At 41.3% G+C, this 26373-nt stretch overlaps 1 protein-coding gene across 2 annotated transcripts in view; it reads right to left on the reverse strand.

Moving 5' to 3' along the window:
- The window catches only part of UNC13B (unc-13 homolog B), a 208375-nt gene that overhangs the window by 155806 nt on the left and 26196 nt on the right, over nucleotides 1–26373 (reverse strand). For both annotated transcript variants that reach the window (XM_041468603.1, XM_041468602.1), the window contains exons 2-7: nucleotides 26294–26323; nucleotides 22879–22978; nucleotides 18912–19029; nucleotides 17851–17974; nucleotides 10132–10202; nucleotides 6958–7015 (exon numbers count right to left, since the gene is read on the reverse strand). In XM_041468603.1, the coding sequence (XP_041324537.1) occupies nucleotides 6958–7015; nucleotides 10132–10202; nucleotides 17851–17974; nucleotides 18912–19029; nucleotides 22879–22978; nucleotides 26294–26323 (501 nt within the window). The remainder of the gene's footprint in view (nucleotides 1–6957; nucleotides 7016–10131; nucleotides 10203–17850; nucleotides 17975–18911; nucleotides 19030–22878; nucleotides 22979–26293; nucleotides 26324–26373) is intronic.

The following is a 26373-nucleotide window of genomic DNA, read 5'->3' on the forward strand; positions in this document are numbered from 1 at the left end:
GTCTACTCACTAAGTTATCACAAACTTGTGCAACTCATCACTAACCATAGTAAAAAGGCAGAGTACCACCTAATTTATCTTCAATGGAAAATTGCAATTTCTACCACTGCAATGATGCCTAACGCGGCGGCTGCCCTGTCTTACATCAGGCTACCAGGTCACACACTATTTGGCTAAGAGATTTAAACACCATTACAGACAAGATTTATATACCCCTTCCTGAGATACAGTTTTGGATACAGTTTTGGACTATAGCTGATCCCCTAACATGACATAGATGCATAATAGCAAAGAGGAATTTAATCTACAGCAGCAGAGATAAAAGATTTGGTGCCTTTTTTTCTCCTGACTTTTAATCTTGGACTTCAAGCACAAACCTCACTGCTGGAGGACACATATTTATGGCTTGTGCATAAAGTTGGGGAATCATTTTTCTACTAGTTTAAAATCTTTAACTTTCAAAAAGTTTATATTTCACTGTCATAACAAAATTCAAATTGATTTGCTCCTATTGCTATGATATCAAACAATGACTAATAAAGTTTCAAATCCTTAAAAAAAAACTGCACTAGAAGAAAAGTAAGCTTTCATGAAGAGCACTAGACAAATTATGAAAGCTAGAGTGTTTAAATAAATATTTGCTATGTCTGATCACTGCTTATAGAGACACTTGTAAGTACTGGTGGGGTTCAACATTTCAGTAAGAACCTTACATTTGGGATTTATTTAAAACTAAAAACTTTACTTCCTTGTCACCACCTTTCAAAATGCAGCTCATATTCTAGGAAAAAAACAACTAAAAAACCATATTTAGAGGATCAGCAGCAAAACCAAAGCCCTAGAATTCTATCAAGTTCAGCAGTACATCAAACTTCGTTACTGTAAAATCTCCTAATACAACCAGTATTTTTATTTATAAATTCCATATGCTGAGTACTCTTCCTTAGGCATATCCAGTCCTGAAGTAACAGCTTCATCCTAAAATTGCAGGCAGATATTTTAGGATAAAGCCTTGCATCTGTGTTCCTTTCAGCAGATCTATCATGCCTTCAGTCAGTCCAGAGAGTGAGTGCCACAAAGCCACAGTAAAACAAGTATCCCAGAGGGGATTTATCCTAAACACAGAGGAAAAGGAGCTTCTGCCAGTCACCCAGAAGCAGAGAGGTCAAGGATCTAGCTTTCCCTGCCCATCTGTAAACTATCACAAAAAAACTCATACAATGGTTCCCCTTGTATGGACTAAAACAGTTTTTCCCTGGCCTAGCTTAAATAAATAAATAAATAAATAAATAAAGCCATTAATGTGTGCTGTTTTGAATTACACTTACACTGAACAGTCTTTCAAGTTGTAACTGCACTGCAGCCAGAAGTTCTACTCCTACTAGAGTACAGCTATACAATGACTGCAAGACGATCTTCACTGTAACCTACATTTGAGAAGGGTAAAATAAACATTATTATGATTAGTTTACCCTTCCCAAACAGGTGTGGACTAGAGATGCTGTAGGTGGCTGCTGACCTCTGTTGTTTAAGTGCAGAATCAGGCTGGTACCACAAAAAACCAGCAAGAATCTTGATGCACAGCACACACCTTTACAACACAGAGGGCAGGGTCACCTCCCAGCATTCTCAATGCTGCCTGACCCTGCACTGTCACAGATCATGCACCTCTATGAACAACCAGAAGTGGCACATTCTGGCCTGTCTAAGTGTTTTGATACTGTTTGGCCCTGAGACACTGGCAGAGCAGATCTTTTTTAATATACTATTACCAAAGAAGAAAATAAGCAAATTCTCTGCCATTTGTTGTGCCATGGTCATTCACCCCACAGCAGGGCTGGATACCCCCAGCCCAGTAGCACATTAATGGCAGCAGAAAATGCTGCATCCACAGTACAGCACAAATATAAAATCAGTGTTTGGGGGCTTGCAGGGGAGTAAGGGGCAGGGAAGGCAATCATCTGTCTATTAAGCAGACAAAACTCTTCATCAGTGCCAGTGGAAGCATCATCATCTCAGCATTAGAATCAGTCTGTTCAGGGGAATGAACAAGCCTTCCCAATGTACCAGTGGAATTTGAGCTCCCAAAAAGAAAACCAGTGAGCATCAGGAATGAAACCTCTCAAAGTCAGCCTTTGTGGTACCTTTGAAATACCGGTGCATGCATAGGAATTAGAGGAATTTTGCAAATTTGGTTCTCTCAAATATCAGTGCAAAGAAGGGTCGGTCACCACAACAAACTGATCTAGCATCAACTGGCATCCATTCCTAGAATGTGTATAAAACATTTTGCCAGATTTTAAGTAGATAAAAAGCTGCTTATGTATCTAAAACAATTGCAGCATTTTTTTTCTGTATACATGTGCATACACACATGTACCAAAGAGCATTGAGATGTAATCTTGTTTTTTTCTCTCTCATCTTATGGCAGACCAAGTACAGGCTGGCTTTGGTTCTCTCTACTAGTAAAACAGTATATGAGAAGCTATTGCTTCTTTTGTAGCCAGTACCAACCTACTGCTGGTATCTATCCAGAGCCAAGCAAAATTTTTACCTTCTTCTGATAAAAAACAAGCACAACAAAACTTACAATAAAACACACACACATACTCAAAAAGAAAAAAAAAATTTAAAAACCCAAACAAATGTACAAACAAAAAAAACCAAAATCAATCAACCAACCAACAAAAAAACAGCCCCCCCAAAAAACCAGAAAACCCAACACCACCAATAAACAACCAAAAAAAAAAAAAAAAAAAAACAAAACCAAAAAAACCAAAATCAATCAACCAACCAACAAAAAAACAGCCCCCCCAAAAAACCAGAAAACCCAACACCACCAATAAACAACCAAAAAAAAAAAAAAAAAAAACCCAACCAAACAAAAAAAAACCCCAAACAACAAAAAACACCAAAAAACAAAAAACCAAAAAAAAAAAAAAAAAACCCAAAAAAAAAAAACACCAAAAAAACAACCCACAACAAAACATCAACACACACCACAGCCCTAGTAACCAACGATTTCACAGAGAAAAGGACTAAAAGGAAATGGAAGAAAAACACTGAAGCAGAAAAGGGACAATAAGTGACACTTAGGTTATCTTTCCAAAGAATCATACTGAACAAATTTTCTCTCTTCCAGATTTGTAAACTCCCTGACAAATGGTGTAGGGCAGTATTTACAGCAGCTGATATTAACCAAGTCTGCCAAATTGATTCTGCAAAGATACAGGGTATCTTTCTCATCCCAGTTTGCACTGAAACTGATCCAAGTCAGAGTTGCATTTAAAATAGTCACAGTGTGACTCACTTATGGATTATAATGGACTTTTATGTGTCCAGAAATTATCTTGACCATGCAAGGAAAACGTTTCTGTAACTCTTCACAATAAATAACTTAGAGCTTATTGACTCAATGCCAAAGTAATCAAATAATATGTTTTCAATCTGCATAATTTAAAGTGAATTTCCAGACAACAAAACCTTGCTTTCTTTTCAATTTACATTTAATTTCAGGCTGTGGGTAAAAGCCAATATGGAGATGCTGCAGTTTTCTAACAATGACATATCAAAACATTAATAATTACGACTACATTTAACAGAAAGGCAAACCAAACAGGATGCACAAACACTCCAGTGCTTTGCTTATTGCTTGGGATCACTGAAAGTTATGTCATTTGGAAGCACATGAGATTTCTGGGGCAGGAGGAATACATAGGGATGCACAGGAGTTAGGAGTTAAAAACGAAATGGTTAACTATAATGAAGGAAAGAGGCAGAAGTGCCAAAATCAGCAGGGCCTAGAAAAGACTGTACATGCAACAGAACCACCTGCCTCATTTAAGAATAGGTAGGAAGCCCAAATCCCACACTACCTCAGAAATTATGGGTCAGAGTCTTCTAAGAACAAAACAGCATTTGAGACTATGAAAGGGAGCCTGAAAGCTCAACAATCTCTGGAAACTATTGCTCCCAGTGTGGGCTGAGATTTCCCATGGCACCACGCCAAGGCAGCAGCCCATACATGCCCAGGGACAAAAACCCACCCCCAGATCAGAGGCTGGCTTTCAGATGGGGCAACTTCTTTCACATCCTGCTTGTTCCCCCCTGGGCTCAGGGGAGATAACAGAAAAAGCTGCATCCCTGCAGGAAGTGGGAAACCACCACAAGAAAATCTGGTTTGGAAAAGGTAAAAGATATGTGGAAAGCACAGATGCAGAAGAGGGCAGAAGTGTAATCTAATTTTAACATGCAAGGACATGTATCTTCCTAATTAGTGAACTCGATCCTGCCTGCTGGAGTAGAATTTTCTCTAGCTGGAGCAAGGACATCAAAATGGTCTTCTGAGAGCGCCCAGAGTGGCTGAGCAGGGCACCGGTGGCACATGCAGTTATGTACAATCATTTTTTTAAGTGCAAGCTATGTAAAATGTTTTGCAAAACTTTTGTTCTATAGTGCCTCAGGTTTTAAGATAATTTTGTGGTTTTTGAAGGATTGGGAAAACAATCTTGTGGAGTAAAACCTACTCACACTGAGCACGTTTTTTTCCTCTTCCAAATAAATGCTTAGTTTGCTGTTCTGTTCCAAACAGAAACCCTAACTCATCTGGTACATCGAGATGATGAAAATGAAAAATTATGTGGAAAATTGGATGAGCCTTATAAGTGTTCTTGAGGATGTTTTTATTTTATCCAAAAATACACCTACCAATTACTTACCCACATGGTAAGTAATAACATTCCATATTGAACACATTTTAGTGTGGTAAAGGACACCCACCCTGCTCCTGTGTAAAAAGGGTTGAGCTCCTGTGTCACATGCAAAGGTCAGGTCAGCTTTCAATAGAGATACAATCTGTGCATGTTCTGTGTTAACCTCTTGAATCTCAAAGGACTGTGCTGTATGGAGGCAAGCTGACAACTCTTATGAACAAGATGATGCGGGCAGAGTTCATTTTTCCAAAGAACCTCTATATTAAATGTCTATTTTGTATTTTTTCCATGTAAATAGATATTCATAGATATCAGATACTTGCAGGCAGTAAACAAGCCAAAGTACATGCAGTGCCATCAGCTTTATTGAAAATTCTTAAATACATTAACAACAGACTGCTATGAAATGTTTAACATCCATTCTAATGAGTGTTTTAATCCCATGAATGATTATATTAATTCCTACGTGACATTAATTGTTCAAACCACAGGGCCTTCAACTGAGTATTACAAAAGGTCACTTCCCAGCAAGACGCAGGCTGCTAACAGGCAGCACAACAAGGGTGGCCATAGTGCTGCCTCTCATTGTGTCTGTCTGCAAGAGCCCAGCTGGTTCTCCAGGGGAGAAACCAGCTACAGGGGGATGTAAAAGCACCCTGATGTGGGAACAGCTGCAGCTATTTTCCCCACATAGAAGCATTCCCTCTAATTTATCCATACATCTCAATACTTGGGAGATTCAATCAAATCAGCCTCCCTCGAACAAACGGAAAACCCAGGGCACAGAGCCAGGAAAATAATCTCAGCAAATAACACATTCATTTCTTGGACACTTCATACAGCAGACAGTTTTTCTTTGACTTTTTGACATTATGGGTTCTACATACTATGTTAGTTTGATTTAATAAAATATTAGTTTCTCCCAAAATGTTCCTTATTTACAGGTTTAACAAATCAACTGTACCTTTGGACCATTTAAAAAACAAAACAAAACACACCAAAAAAACCAAACAAAAAAAAAAAAAACCCCGAAAGCAGAACAACAACAGCATAACAGTTACAACAAAAACCCCAAAACCAAAAACAACAAACAAACAAAACAAAAACCAACCAAACAAAAAAACACCCAACAAACAAAAAACCTCTGCTTTATTCTTTACATATTTTTCCCAAAAAGGGAGGACACAAAGTGTTACCTGAAATGAATTAGAATGAAAGCATTACTGGAATACTTTGATATAGAGTTCTACATGTTCCAGCTACACAGCACAATCAGGTTTCCTAGGCAATTGGTTAATGTCTAGAGTTGTTGAAGATACTTTAAAGATAACATAACAATAGTACACAGAGATATTAATTCTACTCAAAAAAGGTAAACAGTAATTAGCATTTCCTAATGTTATCAGTTTTGAGGAGAACCTATAATCAGCCTAACAGATAAACAGCTGCAATGTGTAATATCCACATCTTAAAGGATTTGAACTAGAGGATAAAAGATTTGTTTAAATTATGAGACTTGAATTTTATTAATGTTGTTGCCAAAAGTAGATAAGACATTCACAAGAGACATCACTGAGCTTTCATCTATTGTATGTTAAAAGTAGTGTTTCAGAAATCTAATTTTGCAGATCATCAGATACAGTAAGTGCTATATTATTTTTCCATCCATGTTTTCAGAAGCATAAAAAATGCAAGACAAGATAAGCAGAAATTAGTAAAAATATTTTTTCCATCCATCAACGCAGCATTGAAAAGTAATATTGAAGAAATTAGACATCAAGTACACAAACCTCTGGTGCATTTTAAAAGGCTACCAGTAGTACTTGTCTCCACTTATTCTGTCTCTCTTAAAATTTCATTAGACAGTAATAAAAATTATATTTAACATATGAAGTTTTAGCAGAACATAGCCTAATATAGTCACATGAAAAAACACAGCATTTTCTTACTGGTATAACTATTACAAGGGTCTGACAATCTTAGTGACTTTGTACACATTTGCTGTTCCTACTGCACACAAGGACAAGAACAAGTGCCAAGACTCAATGCCTGATTTCACTTCCTGGCATCAGAAGGTGCAGAGCAGTATTTTGAGGAGCACAGCTTTTCATAGCTGCACAGAAATTGAAGCACTTCTAGTAAGAAAACACTGGTCAGATGTATCATCACTTGACATCTAGCCACAAAAGGAAATCAAGTACATCGAAAGAGGAAAAAATATTGAGAAGAAATAAGTCTAACTTACAACACTGGGAGGCAGCACTGGGCAATGGTTTCTTCTGGACTTCCTCCTGAAAGGGATACTAAAGGAAGGAAAGAAAAAATAGGAAGGAATATAGAGAGATAAGAAAGCAAGTGGTAACTTTATGACAGCATGCCACACATAAGAGAAAATATCCCTGGTATTATCAAAGCACAATATCTATAAGCAAAGTATCTGTAATATATTCACCATTATATCTGTATTTAAACACACTGCCAGAAGTGTCCTCTTTTTTGGTGCCAAAATGACGCTACCAAGTGCACTTCTGTTTAAGGTGAAGTCTGCTTTAGAACAAGAACAGGCCCTCTTACTAATTCTGAGACCTTCAATTAGACATTGAAAAGATCTGACTCTACAGCACAATGCCAGTGTGACAGGGAGCTCCAAACTGGGAATAAGCCTGTTTACATTTAGACACTCCAGCACAGCCTCAGCAGTTCAAAACTCGTGTGGGCTCACAGCAAATCCAGAGTAGGAGATGGCAGCAGTAAGGTAATTAATGCACCTGGCAATGCAAGAACACAATGTTTGCCCAGCCAACACTTGCAAACTCTCCTGTGATCCACTTCACATCCAAAGTGAAGAATTTTTCATCTCATTTAATACTAAATTAGAGAACACAGAGATATTTCAATTAGCCAGCTTTGACTTTTTACAAAGCTGTTTGTTACAGCATCAAAGTGTTCCCTAGGGGAATGACAGTGGTTTTATTTTGTTATTCTCTTCTATCTTGTATTACATAAAGATATGAGAAAATTAGGACAATTGACCAAAATAATGAGAACAGTATTTGCTAGGAAAAAAAGATCTGACAACACAGAAAGTGGCAAACTTAGTAAGCTGGTGCTGCAGCCTGTGCAAAACACAGCCACCAGACAGTCTCTCCTTGGATTTGGTAGGGATTAATGACCAGTACTGTGCATGGAAGGTGACAACCCCCAGACTTCCGCTGCGGTTATCTTCCAATCTGTGCTATTTAAAATGCACAAGGGATCCTGAAAGGTGGTTAGTCTTATCATCAGCAAACTGCCAACCCACTGAGTTAATCAGGACTGTGAAAACAAGAACTGCCGGATCTCACAGCACTGACTGGTTGACAAAGTGGTGAAAGGAAGTCTGCTGATGAGCAATTTCAGTAGCACAGGACAGCAGTGGGTTCTGAATTATTATCCTCAGAGATCCCAGAATGGCAGCAGTTTGCTCTTTTTCAGGCATCAGCCCAACGGCTATCAAGAGTCCCAAAACGAAAATGGAGTATTAAGTGTTTGGAGGAAGAGAGGCTGGAAAGCCTTTTCTATGACACCATCTGAACTTCAAATGAACCTGCTTCTTCAATACTCCTGTGCAGCTTTCGTCTGTTCATTCATCATCTCAAACAGAGATAGGTGAACTAAAAACAAAGAAGACAAAGGCACAAAATTGTCTTGTGCTAAAAAACACTGTGCAGACCAGGATTCTGCAGCCCAAAAGGTGACAAAAAAGGTGGTCTGTAAAGCTGAAGGCAGGGACTGAAGGCATGAGGATCAGTCATTTAATTTCTCCAAACAAACTGCCTCCAGCTGGTTTCTCAAACACTGGGTTTGTTTGCTCAGAGCTATTAAGATATTTCTTCAGGCAATGTACAATTAAGGTGCTGAATTCCTTTGCAAAAACATAACTGATCTGGGTGCGTTTAAAGAGCAACTGGCATCCACAAAAGAGAAATCCATTGAGTGCTGTTCACCACAAGGATACTGCCTCTGGCTCTGGAAGTTCCTGAGCTACAAGTCACTGCCACTTAGGGGAATATGCAAGGAAGATCTCCCCCATTCTGGGTGGCTGGCAAATGTGGAGAACTATAGAAGAACCACCTGAAGTCAGGCCCTGCACAGGCTTTTTTCTCCCTGGTCACAGGGAACATCCATAATAAATCTGAAATCATTAGGTCACAAATACGGAGATATTACTTTGTTACTGGTATTTGATAAGAGCATGCAGTTAGCAAGCAGATGCGTGGCATGGCAGGGAGACTCAGAAAGCTCAAGATATCTTTCAGCAAGTGCCAGCTCGGTGAAGCACTAGAGGGCACCTGTGTCTCACTGAAGTACCTGAACTGCTGCTCCAGCCAGCGGGAGCGGGGAAAGCATCACAGCAGCATCACTGACAGGACAACTGACAGACTGGGCTTTTCATCGATTCTTAGAGGCTTTCAAACTTCTAGGAAGGCAGGAGAGGCTGCCCTAAATTCTTCAAGTTTTTATCCACCCGAATATTGGTCTGTCCTCAGTAAAAAATAAAATCCACCGTATTTCCTTCATCTGCACAGTAAACCAGATCACTCATATAATGAACAGAAAAGAATAGATGAAGGATCCCAGAACAAAAATCTCCTAAAGTCATTACATTGGCGAAATATTTTGCAAGTTATCTTGCTATGGAAACACATGCTATGGAAAGAGACCTGTCAAAAAGGCTTCACCAACACCATGCTCTTACTCAATGTTCACATCAACACATGAGTACTGGGGTTTTCTATAGACTTCATTTCTGGTACAGACATTAACATGTTAAATCTTATTCTGCAAACACTATGAACTGCAAACGAAATTTTAGTCATCCAACAGTCTCTCTTAGAAATAAAAAAGTAACCTCTATTTTATATCTGCTTAGCCAAGTACACACCAGAGCCAGGGAACCAAAGCTATAACTATGACTTATTGTAATACAAGATGCACATAAACCGAGTCATTAACAACTGCATTAGGACAAAAGCCAACACGTCCAACAGTCCTCAGCTCAAATAAAGATTCAGTATCTTGCTTTGTCTTCTTCAAAGAGACACTCAACTGCAAAAAAAGTCCTTTTTGACTTGATTTCACAAAAAGAACCTACCACAGCCTGTCAAAAATGGTTTCATTGTCTGCTTGGGTAAAGCACGGTGCTGCCTTTCCTTTGAACATATTCGCATCAAGAAAAAAACATTATTCAAGCACTTCCAGCATGTAGAGAAATATTCCCCTCCTTAACACTAAACAGTATACTTGAGAAAAGAGTTCTGTAAGACTTGTAAATGATCAACATTTAGTATTTACCCTAATCACAGGGATCTAATAAAAAGAATAAGAGCTAGTTACAAGACATTCAGGGCTACATTATTCTTTGAATTTAGATATTTACCTCATCATCTCCCAGTGAATTTATTTGTTCTAATTTTCTGGTCCAGTATCTGGCCTCTTCTTCAGGGATATCTATGTCAAAAGAGTAAGTCACACCACCTTATTAACCAGGAAACTTTGCATTCATCACCATTACTATTAAAGATCACACACAAAAAACCCACATGTGATTTTTTTAAGAAATAGGACTGTCTTATGTTAGCACTCAGATGGAAAATAAACATTGTAAATAGCAGCACAGTTCAAGGGCTTACCTGCTTTCTTGTTTAAAGCTGATTAACCAAATGCACACTTACATGAAGGTAGGAAAGAGAAAGACAGACTAGTTCATATTTAATTCAAGTATTAGTTTGATGGAGAGCCATTTCACAACAGCAAGTGTATTTTAATACACTTGCTTATATTTGATAACACATAACAACAGCATCTTTTGGAGGCTTTTTATAATCCCAGCAGAACAAGGGCAGCCTTTGAATAGCATATCTTATGCACACCAATAGCACACCTCCTGGTGTAACACAAATTAGCTACCAAAAAATGAATGATCTCTTATTTCTTTGCCAGCAATAAGCCAAATATTTTGAGGGAATAAACAGTGTTATAGGCAGTCATATTCACATGAAAGCACATTCTTACTTTTACTGCGTAAAAGCTTCATTGTGAAATGAATCACATAATTTTCACCGTCAAGAAAAGTTACCAAGCTGACAGCAAGCATTGTCACTTTTATTGTGGTAACTATTTTCTATTTCACACCATGAAGTAATATACTGTCCTAATGGAACACTGACTTCTGCCACTCAAAATTTCACATTTCAAAGTACATGCTCAGAGATGCAGATAACCTACTGCGAAAAGCTTAACACAAAATTATTTAGGGATGGAGTGGTGTGAAAACATTGGAAAATAAAAGAAAAAGGATTTGGATTTGTTTTGCTTGGACTTTTTTCCTAGCCACTCAGTATCCCAGAATGTAGCAACTTCTGAAATCTGGCTACTTTTGGCCTGAAACTGCAAAGCTCACAGAGGCAGGAAATGGAGGGAGTGCTCCTGACAAAAACACCACCAGCCCTGCAAGCTAACAGGAAGATAGTGCTATACCAGTTCAGCTGGTTTTCCCATCTCCTGTAGCTCTTTACACTTTCAGGTGACCTCAAAAAGAGCCAATAATTTTGCTTCCCTGCAAGGAACTGTACTCCATGGACACCACCACAATGATAAGCTAAGTTACACATTGGTGAGAATGGGAGAAGCAGGACAGGGTGGCCTCCTGATGAAAAGGTGATTCTAAAAGTTACATCCATTTTCACGCCTCACAGAAAAAAAAAAAACAAGATTTATTGGCAGGTGAGCATTCCATTGGAACCCACAATGCTTTCAGAAAGGACCAAGAACTGCTTTCTTCTTGTACTCTCAGAGAATGTTTGTTCTACATGCGTTTTCTCTCAGTCACATAAACAATCATCCTAAGAAGGCAACAAGCCCAAAAACACTGCAGAGAACAGCACACAAACCACTGTTAACAGGTACATGCCAGATTTAGTGGAATTTCAAGTTTCAGCAGTAGATACTTCCTTGGACTATGAACTCATGTCCACATGAAACACCACTGAATTTTTATGGAACTAGCCTCACCCACACAGGGTGTTAAAATACTCCACAGTTGAGAAAGTTTTATAGAAGCTTAGGATCTGACTCCAAAAAACCTGCAATAAATAGAAAAAAAGGCAACCCATTTCTCCTTGCTTGGAGGGAGACCAAAGTAATTTATTTTAACCAAAATACACAAAGCCAGCTGCTCTTTCTGATGTACAGTACATTACTTTGTTGCCAAAACCCATCAGAAAACAAGGTAAGAGAAACATGAGAGACTCTTCCACAACTACTAGAGTTGTAGAAACACATACATGTTTTTCATCTTCAGGCTGTGGATCACAGCTGCACAGATTCATTTGATAGTCTCCACACAAATTAGGGCTGGCATTCAAAGCAAATCTGGACAGAACTGATCTAGAAAGAAGGTATCAGTGAAGTGAATGGCTATCAGCATGCAACCTGATGAGATTTAGGAGGACAAACTCCAACAATGGCATGAAGAAATCAAAAAATTACAGCAAAGCTCACAGAATTGTCGTGGAAAGACATCACTTCTCTAAGAGGTGAAAAAAACCTCATGAAATGAGGACTAAAAGTCAGAGCCCAAACAATTCCAATCTGGAGCCGGAAACTAAGACTAAAGAGACCGAGGAGGGGTGAAGCAATGACTACCATCAACACTGCAGAAATTGAGGAAGTCTCAGGGTAGGCTTCAATGCCTTCCAAAAACCATGGTGTAGTGGCATGCCCAGGCATCAAGGAGCAACACTTGTCTCTTGGATTTCCTGTTACTATCTCACAGCCCAGATGCCCATTTCATAAACAGAGCTGACAGACTTTACTGCAGGCCTGTTGCTTATGCAAGTCAGAGATAAAAATCAGCTACTGTCCAGATAACAGCTGCTGTAAGGACATCTTCCTGATCTCAGAGAAACTCTTGTCATCAATACTAGTATCAGTAAAATTATTGTACAGCAAACTTTAAACATGAAGCAACTGGCCTATCATCTTGAGTCAAGTTACCTGCCCAAAAGAAATCCCAATGAGATAGAATTTTTTTGTTTGTTTTTGAGGAAGCTTCTGTTGTGTTTTGCCTCAGTCAGCAGTTTTGTTGAAGCTGCTTCTCTGGAATGCACAGAGTGGAAATCCCTAGCACAGAGATCAGAGACTACTTGTAAGGCCACATCCACTGGCCAGCTCCTGCAACACTGCTCACCTTTTGACTACAATGGAAATTACTGCACTATCTTAACTTCTGTTTAAAAGATAAAAAGATTAACTAGTCCAGAGAGAGGCCACCCGAGGTCTCAGACATCTCAAGACCACACTGACATCACACTTGGTGAACACAAAGAGTAGGGCCTTATGTCAGTGAAACAAAATTGCTGAAAAACAACAGAGAGGAGACAGACAGGTAGAGTCAATATCTTTTGGTGCTTATTAATTTGAAACCAACACAGAAACACCGCAAGCTTTACTGTCCCTGCTCTTATTGCCATCCCCAGCTGGAAGCTGAACCCTATCTTCTCTGAGCTCCTGAATCTGCAGGGCCTGAATCTGCAGGGTCCATAAGCAGGCACAGACATGGCAATGGCTGGGGTGGGGGATGAGCAACTCCCACAGCATCTCTCAGGATTGAAGGCTCCAGGTTGAGCTGATGTGGGATTCCTGGGCACTTGAGCAGGGATGAGGGTGGAGGCCCCAGGTGGGGCTGCTCAGGGCAAGTGTGTGCCCTAACACCTGGAATGGGCACACAGCAGTACAGGGACTTGTCAGAGTGACAAAGGAAAAAAGAGGAGAATTTGGTGCATCCATACAAACCACTTTACTCAGTTAAACCCCTCAGGAAGCTAAATATGACAGCATTCCTGCTTAGAGCTCTCTTAGCTTGGCAACAACCAGGCACTTCAGCCCTAAAGCTTTTCTTCTCCTCAAGTTTTCTGGTCCTTGCTCAGAACCTTGCACATCACCTTGCTCCTCCTGAGTTTTCCCAAGGTAGCCACTCCTGGGCTGGGGCAAAACCTAGCTTGGCAGGAGGGAGAACAAGTGCTGAAAGCAGAAATGATACCTTCTCTCCCCCTATTTTCCTGCAAGTGTTCACCTGGCTTCCCCTCTTCCCAGCCCAAATTTCTTCCCTTTTCCAATGTATGGGAATCTTTGTAAGTTCTCACTGAAATTACTTGGCTGAGCTGAGTTTTTTTTTTCTGTTCAGTTCCCAATACACTAACACAACAAAGCACATTTACCCTATCTCATGGTTCGATGCAGATCAGCATGCTCCCACTCTGGGAGTGTTGAGAACACTAAAAGCATCTTCACTCCAATTATGAACTAGAAGCTGCTTGGCACAGACCCAAACTGCTATAGTTTGGGAGCCAAAAGCATTTCTGAGTACTGCATCCGGTGAGGGATTTGCACAGTCACTGCACTTCTAAAAAACGGGGACAGAGTAAATTGCTATCAAGCAGAACAATTTTACACTTGGAAAGCAGCATCCTGAAAAATCTGTGCCAACACACACTCACTCCATCAAAACAATAATAGCATGATTGCCCTCTCCCTACCAGAAAATTTTCTAAACCACCCAAGGAAAGCTGTATCCCTCCCTTGTCTCTTTGTTCCAAAGAGGAAACAGATATGATCAGAGGAGAAAGTGGCTCCAGCCTGCCTTGGCTAACAACCACTTCTTGCCATGAAGAAGGCAGTTTATTGCCATTTTTAATAGACTACCAAGCACAAACCTTCTCACTCTACTGGTTAATATAATGCCTCACACCTCCCATTCTCACTCTTTGTTTTCTCACATTTTTGTAGCAGAGGATTTGCAGCCGTTCTGTTTCTGTGAGACTGCACATTCAGGAACATGGGGCTGGCAGAGAGCATCAACGACAGCCTGCTCCCCAGGACTGCAGTCCATCACACAGAGATATGCAACACACAAGGGCCCACAGAGCTGCCCACCCCTGCACAGCATGTGCTGATGTCACATAACTGACCACAAGGCAAAACTGCATCTGGAACAGGGCACACACAGGGGACATATGAGGCCCACCATCAGTTTTCTTTGTCCCATTACAAATCCAGCCATTTACAAAGTTTAATTCCTGCATGACCTCCAAAAAGTTTATTTTCTATCACCAGAAGCAGAGGCTAAACTCCCACCAGCCTTTGCTAGGAGATGACCGCTTCCCAACTCCAAGCCTGGTAAATACTTGAAAACAACATTATATGAAAGAAAAAATTTTAAAAATCTCTAAGTTGTCTTCATCATGTACTACCACTATCAGCATCAGCATGTTTTGCACTTATTTTAGCTTTAGCAGCTGCTGTCTCCAGAGTACCAGAAGAAGAGATACCAGGAAGGAAGAATCTTGAATGTATCAGGTGGAAGCAGAAACAGCAAACTAACCCGGGATAAATATAGTGCAAACAACAAACCAGTTTCTAAACCTCTTTGCATACACCATCATGTTTTACATCAAGGACTTCAGCTTTTTTTGGTTTTCAAATTAATTTATTCTCTTTTACAAACCCTTAAAAACCTCTCAAGCTCCACCTAAATACAATGAAATATTTAAAATACATTGAATAACCTGGGATACTGCATCTGTGTGCATCTAAATGAGACAGCAGCCAGAAATTATAGAAAAAGCACAGCAGCACAGCCAAACAGGAGAACACACAGATTTTTTTAAAGCTGCTATCCCAAGCAGCAGTGTTTTACCCAACTTGAAAAGCAGCACAAGCTGTACATGAGCCCACACATCACTCTGGCTCTCATGCATCTACAATATCCAGGAGATCTTCACCTGGGAAACAAAACACGACACACAATGTTCTTCAGTGTCACTCCAAACCTACTGTTATTAAAATCTTGCCTCTACAGCCCAGCTGCTGACTTAAGAACTTCCACAGCACATCAGTGATCCATTTACTTCCCTGTGTAGGATAAAGCAGCAGTTCCCAATTCATATGACAAAGAATCTTAGCATGTAGAACACTAAGAATCCCTGTTGCTGCCATCCAGCTAAAGGGAAGCTGATCTGCAAATCCATTGGGATAGATGCAGAGGCAGTGCTGTGAGCTCCATGCATCCCTCCAAGAGAAAGGAGACAGAGCCTAATTCATGGTGCAGAATCCTTCTCTGTCCCAAAGGTGATGGCAGGAGACACTTAAGTCATGGTGTGAGGGGAAGCACCACTGGAGTAGGGGACGTGGGTACATGCCACTTTCTAGAGGAGTATGACACACCCTTAGTGCCTCCTGCTTTTCAACCTGCTTCTGACCTTGCCATGGCACATCATGACAGAGATCAAAGCAAAAACTGCAGCATTCTTTTAGGGAAGAGCAGCCTTTGAAGAACTAACTCATGTGCCCATTTTTTCCTGGACATTATGAAACCCTGGACAGGCAGACAACTTTTCACACCCTAGAACAAAAACCGTTCAACACAACAGTGCAGAATCCCTGTTATTTGAGTATTTGGCATGGGAAGAGAAAACACATTATTACCTGAAATACTTTGATTTTTAAAATTCAGATGTTCTAACATATCTACATGGAGTCTGTTTTCTTATGCTTAAAAAAAATACCTCAAAATGCAATGCAGTCTGTAATATGAACGGCAAAAGAAAGCAAATTCTCTTTTGGATGCTCACAATAAAAAGGGAGACACCAGAACTTAAAGCAGTGACAGTTTACGAGCAACTGCGGCAGAATGAATTCAGATGAGAAGGCAGTGGCTACAAGCCTTGCCTTCAGCTCTGTGTGCTTCTTCTGTCCCTCCAGAAGCCTCAACACTTGTACCAAAGAACCAAGGCTTTTGGTGAGGTAAACAGGCTTGATCCTCCTCTTGCATATAAAGTAACTTCAACAATAAACTTCTCATGGACAGGAGCAGCGGAACATCAGGATATTTCCATGGGGAAGAGGGATGATTCCTGACCAACATCAGACAGCTGTCAGGACAGCTGAGGTGTCAGGTACTTCTTCCCCTCTGCACACTGGACCGTATTTAAAGAGCAGTGCCACTGCTCCTACAGAACACTGCGCTCTCCTGGAAGTACAACCATCCAGGAGATCGTGCACACTCACAACAGTGCACTCACAGCACAAAACACAACTTGGATTGACTGTCCACCTGCAGGGCCAAGCCTGCATCACCCCCTGGCACCAGGAAGCAGAGTATGAGACCCACAGATGTCCTAACTTCTTCCCACAAGAGATGGACAATCCTGACAAGTGCTGACCAAACGCCAGTGCCTGCACAAATGCTCTACCCCTCTTAGAGCATGATACAAATTGCTCACACTGACTAGGGCATTGCAGCAAAAAGGATGCAACAGGCAGAGGAAGAGGGATGAGCCTTGCAATGGCAGGACACTTTGAAACACTTCAATGTTCAGTGCATGAAAAAAAAATAGCACAAACCCCAAAAACATAATCTCAGCTCTTGATCCCAAGCATCAGCCAAGAGCTGGAAACAGAAGTTATGCTAACCTAGGATGCATTCTGGCTACGGCCTTGCTTTTGGAGTTTATTTGGTTTGGGGTTTGTTTTTGTTTGCTTAAGTAAAATAAAATTTTAAAATTACACACAACTTTACTTGAGATCAGTTTGCTCCAATTAGCTGCTTTTCCATATTTTGTATTTTTCAACCGTAAGTAATTGCCAGAAAGGCAGTTCTTACAACATTAAGTTATTTATATACTCTGCTAATGATAATGTTTAGGAGCACTAAACATTAATGTTTCACTAACTGAACTGCACATGTCTAAGAGGGCTATGTGCACTCATCACAGAATAGCTCTAACAACACACTTGACCTCCGCTAGAACCAAATCTGTCTAGATTCAAAGAAGCAAATGCTCCTGATCAGGAAGAAAATGTGTGACTACACAATCCTGAAACACTATGCTCCTAATCCAAATATTCCAGCACCCAGGGACTTTCAAATATTTCATACTTATTCAGATCTTGTTAGAAAGAAGACAAACAAAAAATTAATATCAACCACATGACCTCCACTGAACTGAGAATAAACACAACTTGATTATAAAACTTTAGCTGTTCTCACTTTCTTTCCACTCTCAGCACCCTGGGTAAGTTATGGAAATACACTCACCAAAAGGTAACTCAAATCTTGTGTCCAGCAAAATTTTATGAGGAGTTGGATTTTTGGTTCCACAGATTTCATCATGTTTCATTACAACTTCTGCCTCCAGCGTAGACCACTCCCCAGGACCTTCCTGTGAATCAAAGGCCTTATGTGAATGAATATTCAAGTCTGAAGAACTTTATGCACCAACTCTCACACATTTACTAATACAGTCCAGAAAGAGTTTAACAGCATTATCAACCCTATTTTAACATCAAATTACATCCATTCAGCATGCACTGGCTTTTTCTTCCAAACTGGATTTCTTCCAAATCTCAGAGGCATCTACCAGAGCCAGCAGCAAAGAGAAGTGCTACCTTCTCAGTGAAACTGCAAAGGTAGACCCTCAAAGACAGGACTAAGAAGCATCTGGACAGCAAAAGGAATTGAGCACCAGCCAGACCTCACGGCCACACTGCAGAACATCCCCACTCTTTTCCTTGTATGGAAAATATAAACTATCTCTCCCTGCTCAAATCCAATAATCTTCTAAGTAAATACTCTAAAATTTGAGTTAAAAATGCTTAGCCGCAACAACTGCCAAACTCAGTAATTGGGGCAGTTACAGATATTGGCACACCCAACTTCCTACTTTTGCCCATATATATTAGCACAAGGTTCATCCAACACTATAACCAGAAGCCCTAAGAAGATACTGCAGATGTGCTCTGGGCCTACCTTGTCAGCTGGACAAGACAGAGGTCTTTAGCAGTGAGTCATAGGAATCTGACCATAAGACTAAGCAGTCAGACTTCAGACACTTGTCTGTGTTCCTTAACAGATTAGGCCCTAGTTCTTGAGTCAACACGAGTGAAATGAGACCAAAGAGCCCTATGTAAGGGCTCTCAGTTGTGATCTCACTACAAAATCAAAAATAATGTGATCAGACAGCCCTCTCTGCTCACTCAGCCTTCCTGACTTGCAAGTGGAAGTTCTGCTGAGGAGCTCAGTCTAGGCTGCACCAGGACACACTTGTAATGCATTAATTATCAACACCGGAGCAAATATAGGTTCTCTGTCAGCTTAACCTCATCAGATTGGTGAATGGCCTTCAGAGCAATCCACACAGTCCCAACCAGGGTATCCCATATCAGTCCTTTGTTCCATACTTCCACAATTAGGCCCAGGTCCAGCCGATTGATCTCACTGCAAGAAAAAGTAAAGGCAGCACAGATGAGAAAAAAGCAGAATACAATCTAATTTTGTTTCATGTTCTGCATTACCACTATGATTATACAGTGAACTATTCAACAGAGCTGTGTCAAGCTACAGAGAGCTCCTGGAAGTGTGTGGCTCCTGGAAGTGAGGCAGCTTATACTCACAGGGAACGCCAGTTTCTAGTAACTCACAGTTAATACTAATTACACAAAGAGTGCAAACCAAAACTCTGAACTATGTCATGCATGAACTGCCAGTAGGGAACTCATCTCTGCGCTGTGTACACAGGAGAAGGAAGTGTGTACCTTGGACCAAAACCTAGAGGTGAGCTGTTCTTTGTCATGAGGCACCCCATTTTTAACAAAATGAGTGTCTCCCTTGGCAGCACAGCAACACAAGTGTACTCTGGCAGGTGCCAACATGCCAATACTTACCCGTGAGTGGACGTACTCCTAGCCAAAAGTAACAGTCCTACATCCAGCACAGCTGCAACAGCAGCACTACCTATTTCTCAGGGCTGTGTGGCACCACTTCTGCTCCAGCACCAGTTACTTCCACACAGCCACTGGGTGACAGGTTCTTAGAAATACTGATCTGAAAGTTTTCACAAACATCTTTCCTCTTGTTAATAAAAGGATGCATCTATTTGCATCCTTTTGCTTCTTCTCAATTTGCTTCTTCTCAATGCTTTATAGCATTTATGCCTCACTTCTGCATACTTGTTTGTAACATGCCTACTTCAGAATAGCCTAACACGTACACAGTAGACACTGGTAAAAACAATAAAGTAGAGAAGAATCCTGAGCTGTCTGTTGACAGCATAGCTGTTTCACACTTATCATGCAGAAAGGCTATAACCCATAATTTTTCGAGCTCAGGGCTTCCCTTTATTGCAATTGTTAATCCCCAAAAGTAGGCATCTTGGACAGTCAGTGCTGCTGCCCTCTGCCCAAATATATTTATCTTACAGCTATCAAGGACATTTAAAAGCATGTTGATGTCTTATTTCTGTAGACTGCCATCATGGCCAAAATAACAAAGAGCTGCTGCAAATCTAAGTATCCACTTGAACTTTGTCTCCTTGCAACTGAAAGAGAACATCATATCTACAAGGTTCAAGACAAACCCTACAGTTACAGTAAAGCATATAAATGTCTATTTTAAATCCAAGTGCTTCTGTTCCTGTTTGACACACAGGAATTGAGGTTAGGAGCACCCAGTGCTTGAGTGGCTTAGTCTGCAATAGTCCAAAATCAAGCCGTTACACAGCCTTCTATGAGTTTACTGCTGTCATCTTGTAATCCAGTCTCCAGCATCCTCTGATAGAGTTACTCAGTATGGCCAACAGTTGTACCAGCACTGCTCTGCCCTCACCCTGCTTGATATTCATCAGATTGCAGGCTGATGATGACTGGCTGACTGCTGGCTGGAACAGTGTGAGTCCAGAAAGGGAAGGGAAGGAAGTAATACCCTATTTTCAGTCACAGTGTAAAACCATTTACTTTTCATCAACATACACTGTCAGAGCAGGACACTGGTCATGATACACCCAAAGGACTCCTCTACAGATCTCCAAAGGACAGGTCACCAGGCAAGAATAATAAATAAAAAGAATTTCTGTACAGTGGCTTTGACTGCCTTTGTGTCTCCCCTTCTCCACCTTCTGGTTAGATGCAGAACAGCTTCTAAGAACAAAAGAGCTGAGACTGAAATTTGGTGTCTGTCCCTTTCCACACACACACAGGATTTAAATAAAGGCATTTCTCACAACTTCAACACCAATTTAATCACTGTTCTAAATATCAGTGGGCAATTTCACTCGAGGTGTTTCCTGCAAATATGCAGCAAATACGCAGTTGTTTTAAAGCTCCTTCAAAATTCAAAGATGTCCCCAGGGAATACACTGAAGTGCTTAACTGGTCTGGTACATAGCCAAATCTCAAACAACCCAGAGCCCCAAATTCTGCAGTGCTTTGTCTCACAAGGAGTTTGGCAGCAAAACCAACAAACACAGACAGGAAGCCTTTTTTTTTTTTTTTTTTCCTTGTGGTCTGTTCTTCTACTATGCCTCATGAAAAAGGTAAACACAGCATAGACAGTAAAAGCAGCCTTCCCTTGGGGAAAAACTGCTTTTTCAAAATCCTTTTCCAACTCCAGAAAGAAAAAGAGCAAACTAGAGAACAGCAGTATTGGAATACCAGCACTGTTTCCCCTAGGCAACTTAATGTACACAGGATCATGCAAAGCACATTCGTTCCCACATGTAATATTTCTATTATAAGGAGACACCAGAACTACTGTAGAGTTGCCTGGCTAAAGCAGGGACAATAATGGCAAGGTAGTTCAGCTAATATTCTGCTTCCATATTCCCTAGCAACTAATTATGGAGCATCTCAGTGACTTTACAGCATGCTAGCTCAGCTCTCAGCTAGTACCAGTGCAGCTCCAGGAGCTGCTTGAGGGGAGGGAGGAGAAGCAACCACGGGAGCCTTCATCCAACACATTCAAGTGCTTTCTTAAATCACCACTGAAAAGTCTCCTTCATAGCTGGCTGGGTTTAAAACTAGCTCCTGCCCACAGGATGAGCACAAATCACAGGCAGAAAGAGTTAGCAGATTGAACATGGGCATGTACTTGAAGGGTAGGCTCAATTCCTTGTCCCAACCTTACCCAGTCCTGAAATGTTTTACATCAGTGACAGCCGTGGCCTCTGTCTGACCAGGAGCTGGAGAGCTGAGCAGCTGGTGTTCAGGAGCGTGTGCGTTTCACCAGATGCCAAAGGACAGGCTCCAGACTCTGTGCAGGAGCACACACCTCTTGCGCTGCTCCAAAAGCAGAGTGCTACCAAACAAGGGAGGTGAGAGCACAGCTATGATGAAAATACTGTACTGACCCAGGTGACCTCCTTAACCTGAGGCAACAACCTCCCACTTTCACCTGAGGAGAAACAAACTGCGGCTGGATTAGGACACATATTCACAAAATCCCATGGGGAGTGTCTTACTACAGATACTAAGTAAACACCTCAAACCCATTGAGAAACAGCAGCACTAGCTTTGACCCCACAAGACAAATACATAATTCCCCCCCATTTAGTAAATTTAGTTCAATTTGCTTTACAAAGAAGAAACAGAAGCAGATGCAGTATAATCAACCAATCAATTTATCCACCAGAAAAAACCCCACCATTCTAAAAGATACTGGGAAATCCTTGACTATATGTCATGTCCATGAAAACCAAAGCAAATCAGAAGTGCCAAGGGCACCAGAAGCCCCAGGAAAGCTGGAATGAACTGGTTCTGCTGCTCACGGAGCAGCTCCCAACTGAGGTAACCAGGATCACCTCGTAGAGGCCCTGAGTGCACTAACTACAGCCTTTAATTGCCCTGAGCAGCCTCTCCAGCACTCTTCCCCCACCCAGGAGCTCCATTTAAGCTCAGCTATGGGCCTTTAGTCCTTGGCTAAGCTATGCTGTAGGTGTGTGTGTGTGTCTCAGCTTACAGGCACAGCTGTGCACATACTGGCCAAGGACAACATCAATCCAGACCCAACCCACACAGTAACTTCCCAGTTCTGCCCCAGACTCAGCTGCTCACTACAGACCTGGCTGGCAATTGTCAGTCCATGGCAGCAGCCGAGACAATCTCCCAACACACATCTTCCACCACAGGCCAATGTGTACAACAGGAAAGAAAATTACTTAGGTTGTCAATAGGCTTGTGCATTTTACCTACCCAAACATTCCGATTCCTACACACACTAGCAGCTCTGTATGAACACCAGGGCTGCAGAAGGACTCAACCACAAGCACTTCATGCTGTGCACCACCATACTTACAACATAAAATCCTGTTCCCAGCAGGGCTGGTCGCCTCGCACGGCCACCGTCGTGCTCTTCACATTTTGCACTTTCAAGGTCACATATGTATTGAATTTATCTGGGGGATGAAACACAAAATGTTACCTCCATCGTCATACTCTTTCATCACATCACCTTCAACACTTCAATGTTTTCAGTTCATACAGAACATCCAGAGAGGCCTCAGATGAAAAGCCCATATGGGAAGATATCACTGGGTTTAAGAAGCCAAAGGTTCAAGATGTTTTCCACAAGCATCAAATTTTCAATCACAGCTTTTTTAGAAATCCAAGCACAAATGAACAAAAAAACCCAAGTGTTCACTTGCAGTAAGACAAGGACAAGAGTATAAAAAAAAAAAAAAAAGAGTATAAAATCCTAAAGATCACAGACACTTAGTATGATGCCACTCCTGAAATACAAACAAAAGGAAGAAGAGACAGTCCAAAGGCACAGGACCCATCATGTATACCAAACAGTGTGAAAAACAAACTTGCAAAACATACAAGCAGAAGATGGGGTTGGTCATATAATCTCTTCTCTCCTGACCCATACAAGCAAGAGATTGTGTTAGTCATATCATCTCTTCCCTCCTGACCCAACTGCTCTCCTTGTCCCAATTCAGTTTTCCACCCATGAGTCCACAAAGAACTTTACAGGCCAGTCAGGGGCAGAAGAAAAATACAGATTTATTGGTAAGTGTGAAGAAACAGACCTGACCTAGGAAAACCACATCACACTCACATCCAGACAAGAAAGCCTCTGTTTGGATATTTTGCTTTTAATTTTAAGTCAAAAGAAAAATCCTGGAAGAACTTTTTTCCTAATTTTTGTTATCTCTTTGCTAATAAAACCAAAAGCAGGAAAGCACAGACACATTCAAAGTTTGAATATCAGCATGCAAGAAGGATCAAACTCCCTTTTAAAGGGAATTATCACCTCAGGCCTATCTATCAATCAGCCTGCAACAAAACATGTTAAGTACCCAGAAAGCAGTGTACATATTTTAATACTTCAGTGTGCTGTGCATCTATTCACAGTGTTCGAATTGAAGTCAATTTTAATACTGTCAAAATTTCACATTGAAAACAAAGATGTAACAGCCAAGGTGGCTTTACAAAGGGGAAACATAGCTGACAAATTTGATGCCCCTCTAGGGCTACAGCACTGTTGGATGGGGCAGAGTAACTGATGTTGCAAAGCACAACATCTTTGTCTTTAAATCAGCCATGGATTTGATGGATGGACGACTCTGTGGATAAAGAACTGGCTGGCTGGCCAAACCCAAAGACTTGTGGTCAGCGATTCAACGTCCACCTGGTTACCAGTGACAAGTGGTGTCCCTCAGGGGTCAGAAACTGGGGCTGATACTGTTCATCATCCTTGTCAGTGACAAAACAGTGGGATCAGGGGACCCTCAGCGATGACACCAAGCTGTGTGGTGCAGTCCTGCTCTGGAGGGAAGGGATGCCGTTCAGAGGGACCTGGACAGGCTGGAGAGGTGGGACTGTGCAAAACTCATAAAGTTGGCTGATTAGTAACTCAACATAAGCCAGCAGTGTGTGCTCGCAGCCCAGAAAGTCAAATGCATCCTGCAACCAAAGGAGTGTGAGCAGCAGGTCGAGGAAGAAAATTCATCCCCTCTACTCCTGTGACATCCCACCTGGATTACTGCATACAGTTCTGGCATCTCCATCATAAGAAAGACACACAAGTGTTGGAGGAAGTGCAGAGGAGGAAACAAAGTCAGTAAGAAGAGTGGAGCACCTCCCTTTGAAGACAGGCTCAGGAAGTCAGGACTGTTCAGACTGGCACAGAGAAGATTGTGTAGAGATCTCACAGCAATCTTCCAATATCTGAAGGGGCCTACAGGGAATCCAGAAAGTTACTCTTCATCAGGGACCATAGTGACAGGACAGGGAATAATAGGTACAAATTGAAAGAGGTGAAATTTAGATAGAATATTAGCAAGAAATTCTTTACTGTGAAGGTGTTGAGACACTGGCTCAGGTTGCATGAGGAAGCTGTGGATGCCCAGTCCTGGTAGCGTTTGAGGCCAGGCAGGATAAGGCACTGGGCAGCCTGGTCTAGTGGAAGGTGTCCCTGCCCATGGCATGGAGCTAGATGATTCTTTAGGTCCCTTCCAAATCCTTAATATTCTATGACTGTATGATTGTACAATTTTAATGCATCATTGCTGTAGGTTACTATAGCACACCTCAGCATCCAGCTTACAATATCCTAACACGAAGGGAAGAAACAGAAATTACATGATCCAGAAGCTCAGGAAGGAGTCAGAGTCACTGAATTGTGATTCTTACATACCCAGTTATTCATTACTACATTACCCCTCCCTGTCTATTTTACTCCTGCATCCTCGTGGGACACTGAGCTTGTCAGTGAAACCACACACCTTGGCTGACTTAAACCTAGTCTAGAGGACACATCTTTTGCATTTGTCAGCAGGTCTCTTGATTAGGGAAAAGATAAAGTGCACACTGTCTCCCTTCCAGTCTGGGCACTCAGTTTCCTTCACTGGAAATTAAAGGTTGGTGCACAGACAGATCTTGATCTGCCGTGGAATATGGATGAGTCCTGGAAAGTTTTCTGCCATAATCTGAGGATGGCTATATTGAAAGAATTAAGCTGAACAATTAAGTTATGAATACAACTGTAACAGTGGGCAACTGTTTCAGATCCAAACACTTGAATAGGTGTTATGCCAGAAGCTTTTATTTACAGGAATTTTATAAAAGTGTTTATTCTTTTGTAAACTGTACACCAAATTTCAATTGATAAATCTATTTGCTTGCTAAGGGATTCCTTGCTAGCTTCTGGACCACAGTGAAAAGAAGTTGCCCAGACTGTAAATTCTGGGTGTGACCAGTTGTTGCACACACAAAACCTGGATGGGATTTTAGCTCCAAGCACAGCCATTACTGACTGCCACATTCAGATTCACTTCTGCAGTCCCATCCAGCAGACCCAGTCAGGATTGAGAAGGCACTAAATCCACAGACGCACACACCAGTTCTGCTTAGTGGATATTTTCAGACCCTGTTTTGAACAGGGAAAGAAGCAGGATGAGATGAAAGGGCCAGGTGGGTGGGGAAGGGTGACAGTTAAGGAACACATTTCCTCATTGATCACCTGTTCAGGCCAAGTTGAGCAGACAGGTTTCTTATCGCTGTGACACCAGGTCACAGCCTCAACTTTTCTACTAATTCAAACTGCCTGGATTCTCAAGGTAGATTAGGTCACTCCTAAGGAGAACATGAAGGAGCTGAGATGAAGTGGAGAAAAACTGGAGGCACCACGAACTGGAAACACCACGAACAGCAGTGATAGAGTTGAGGTCCCCATTGCTGCAAACAAGCACAAGAGCATGACTTACCTGGTGGTCCATGGAGTTTAGCTTTTTTTACTGTAAAGACAAAAAAGGAAAAGAACAAAATAAGAGACTGTCAGTGATTT

Source organism: Pyrgilauda ruficollis, unplaced genomic scaffold (genome assembly GCF_017590135.1).
Source record: "Pyrgilauda ruficollis isolate IOZ18807 unplaced genomic scaffold, ASM1759013v1 scaffold220, whole genome shotgun sequence".
NCBI classification, from domain to species: domain Eukaryota; kingdom Metazoa; phylum Chordata; class Aves; order Passeriformes; family Passeridae; genus Pyrgilauda; species Pyrgilauda ruficollis.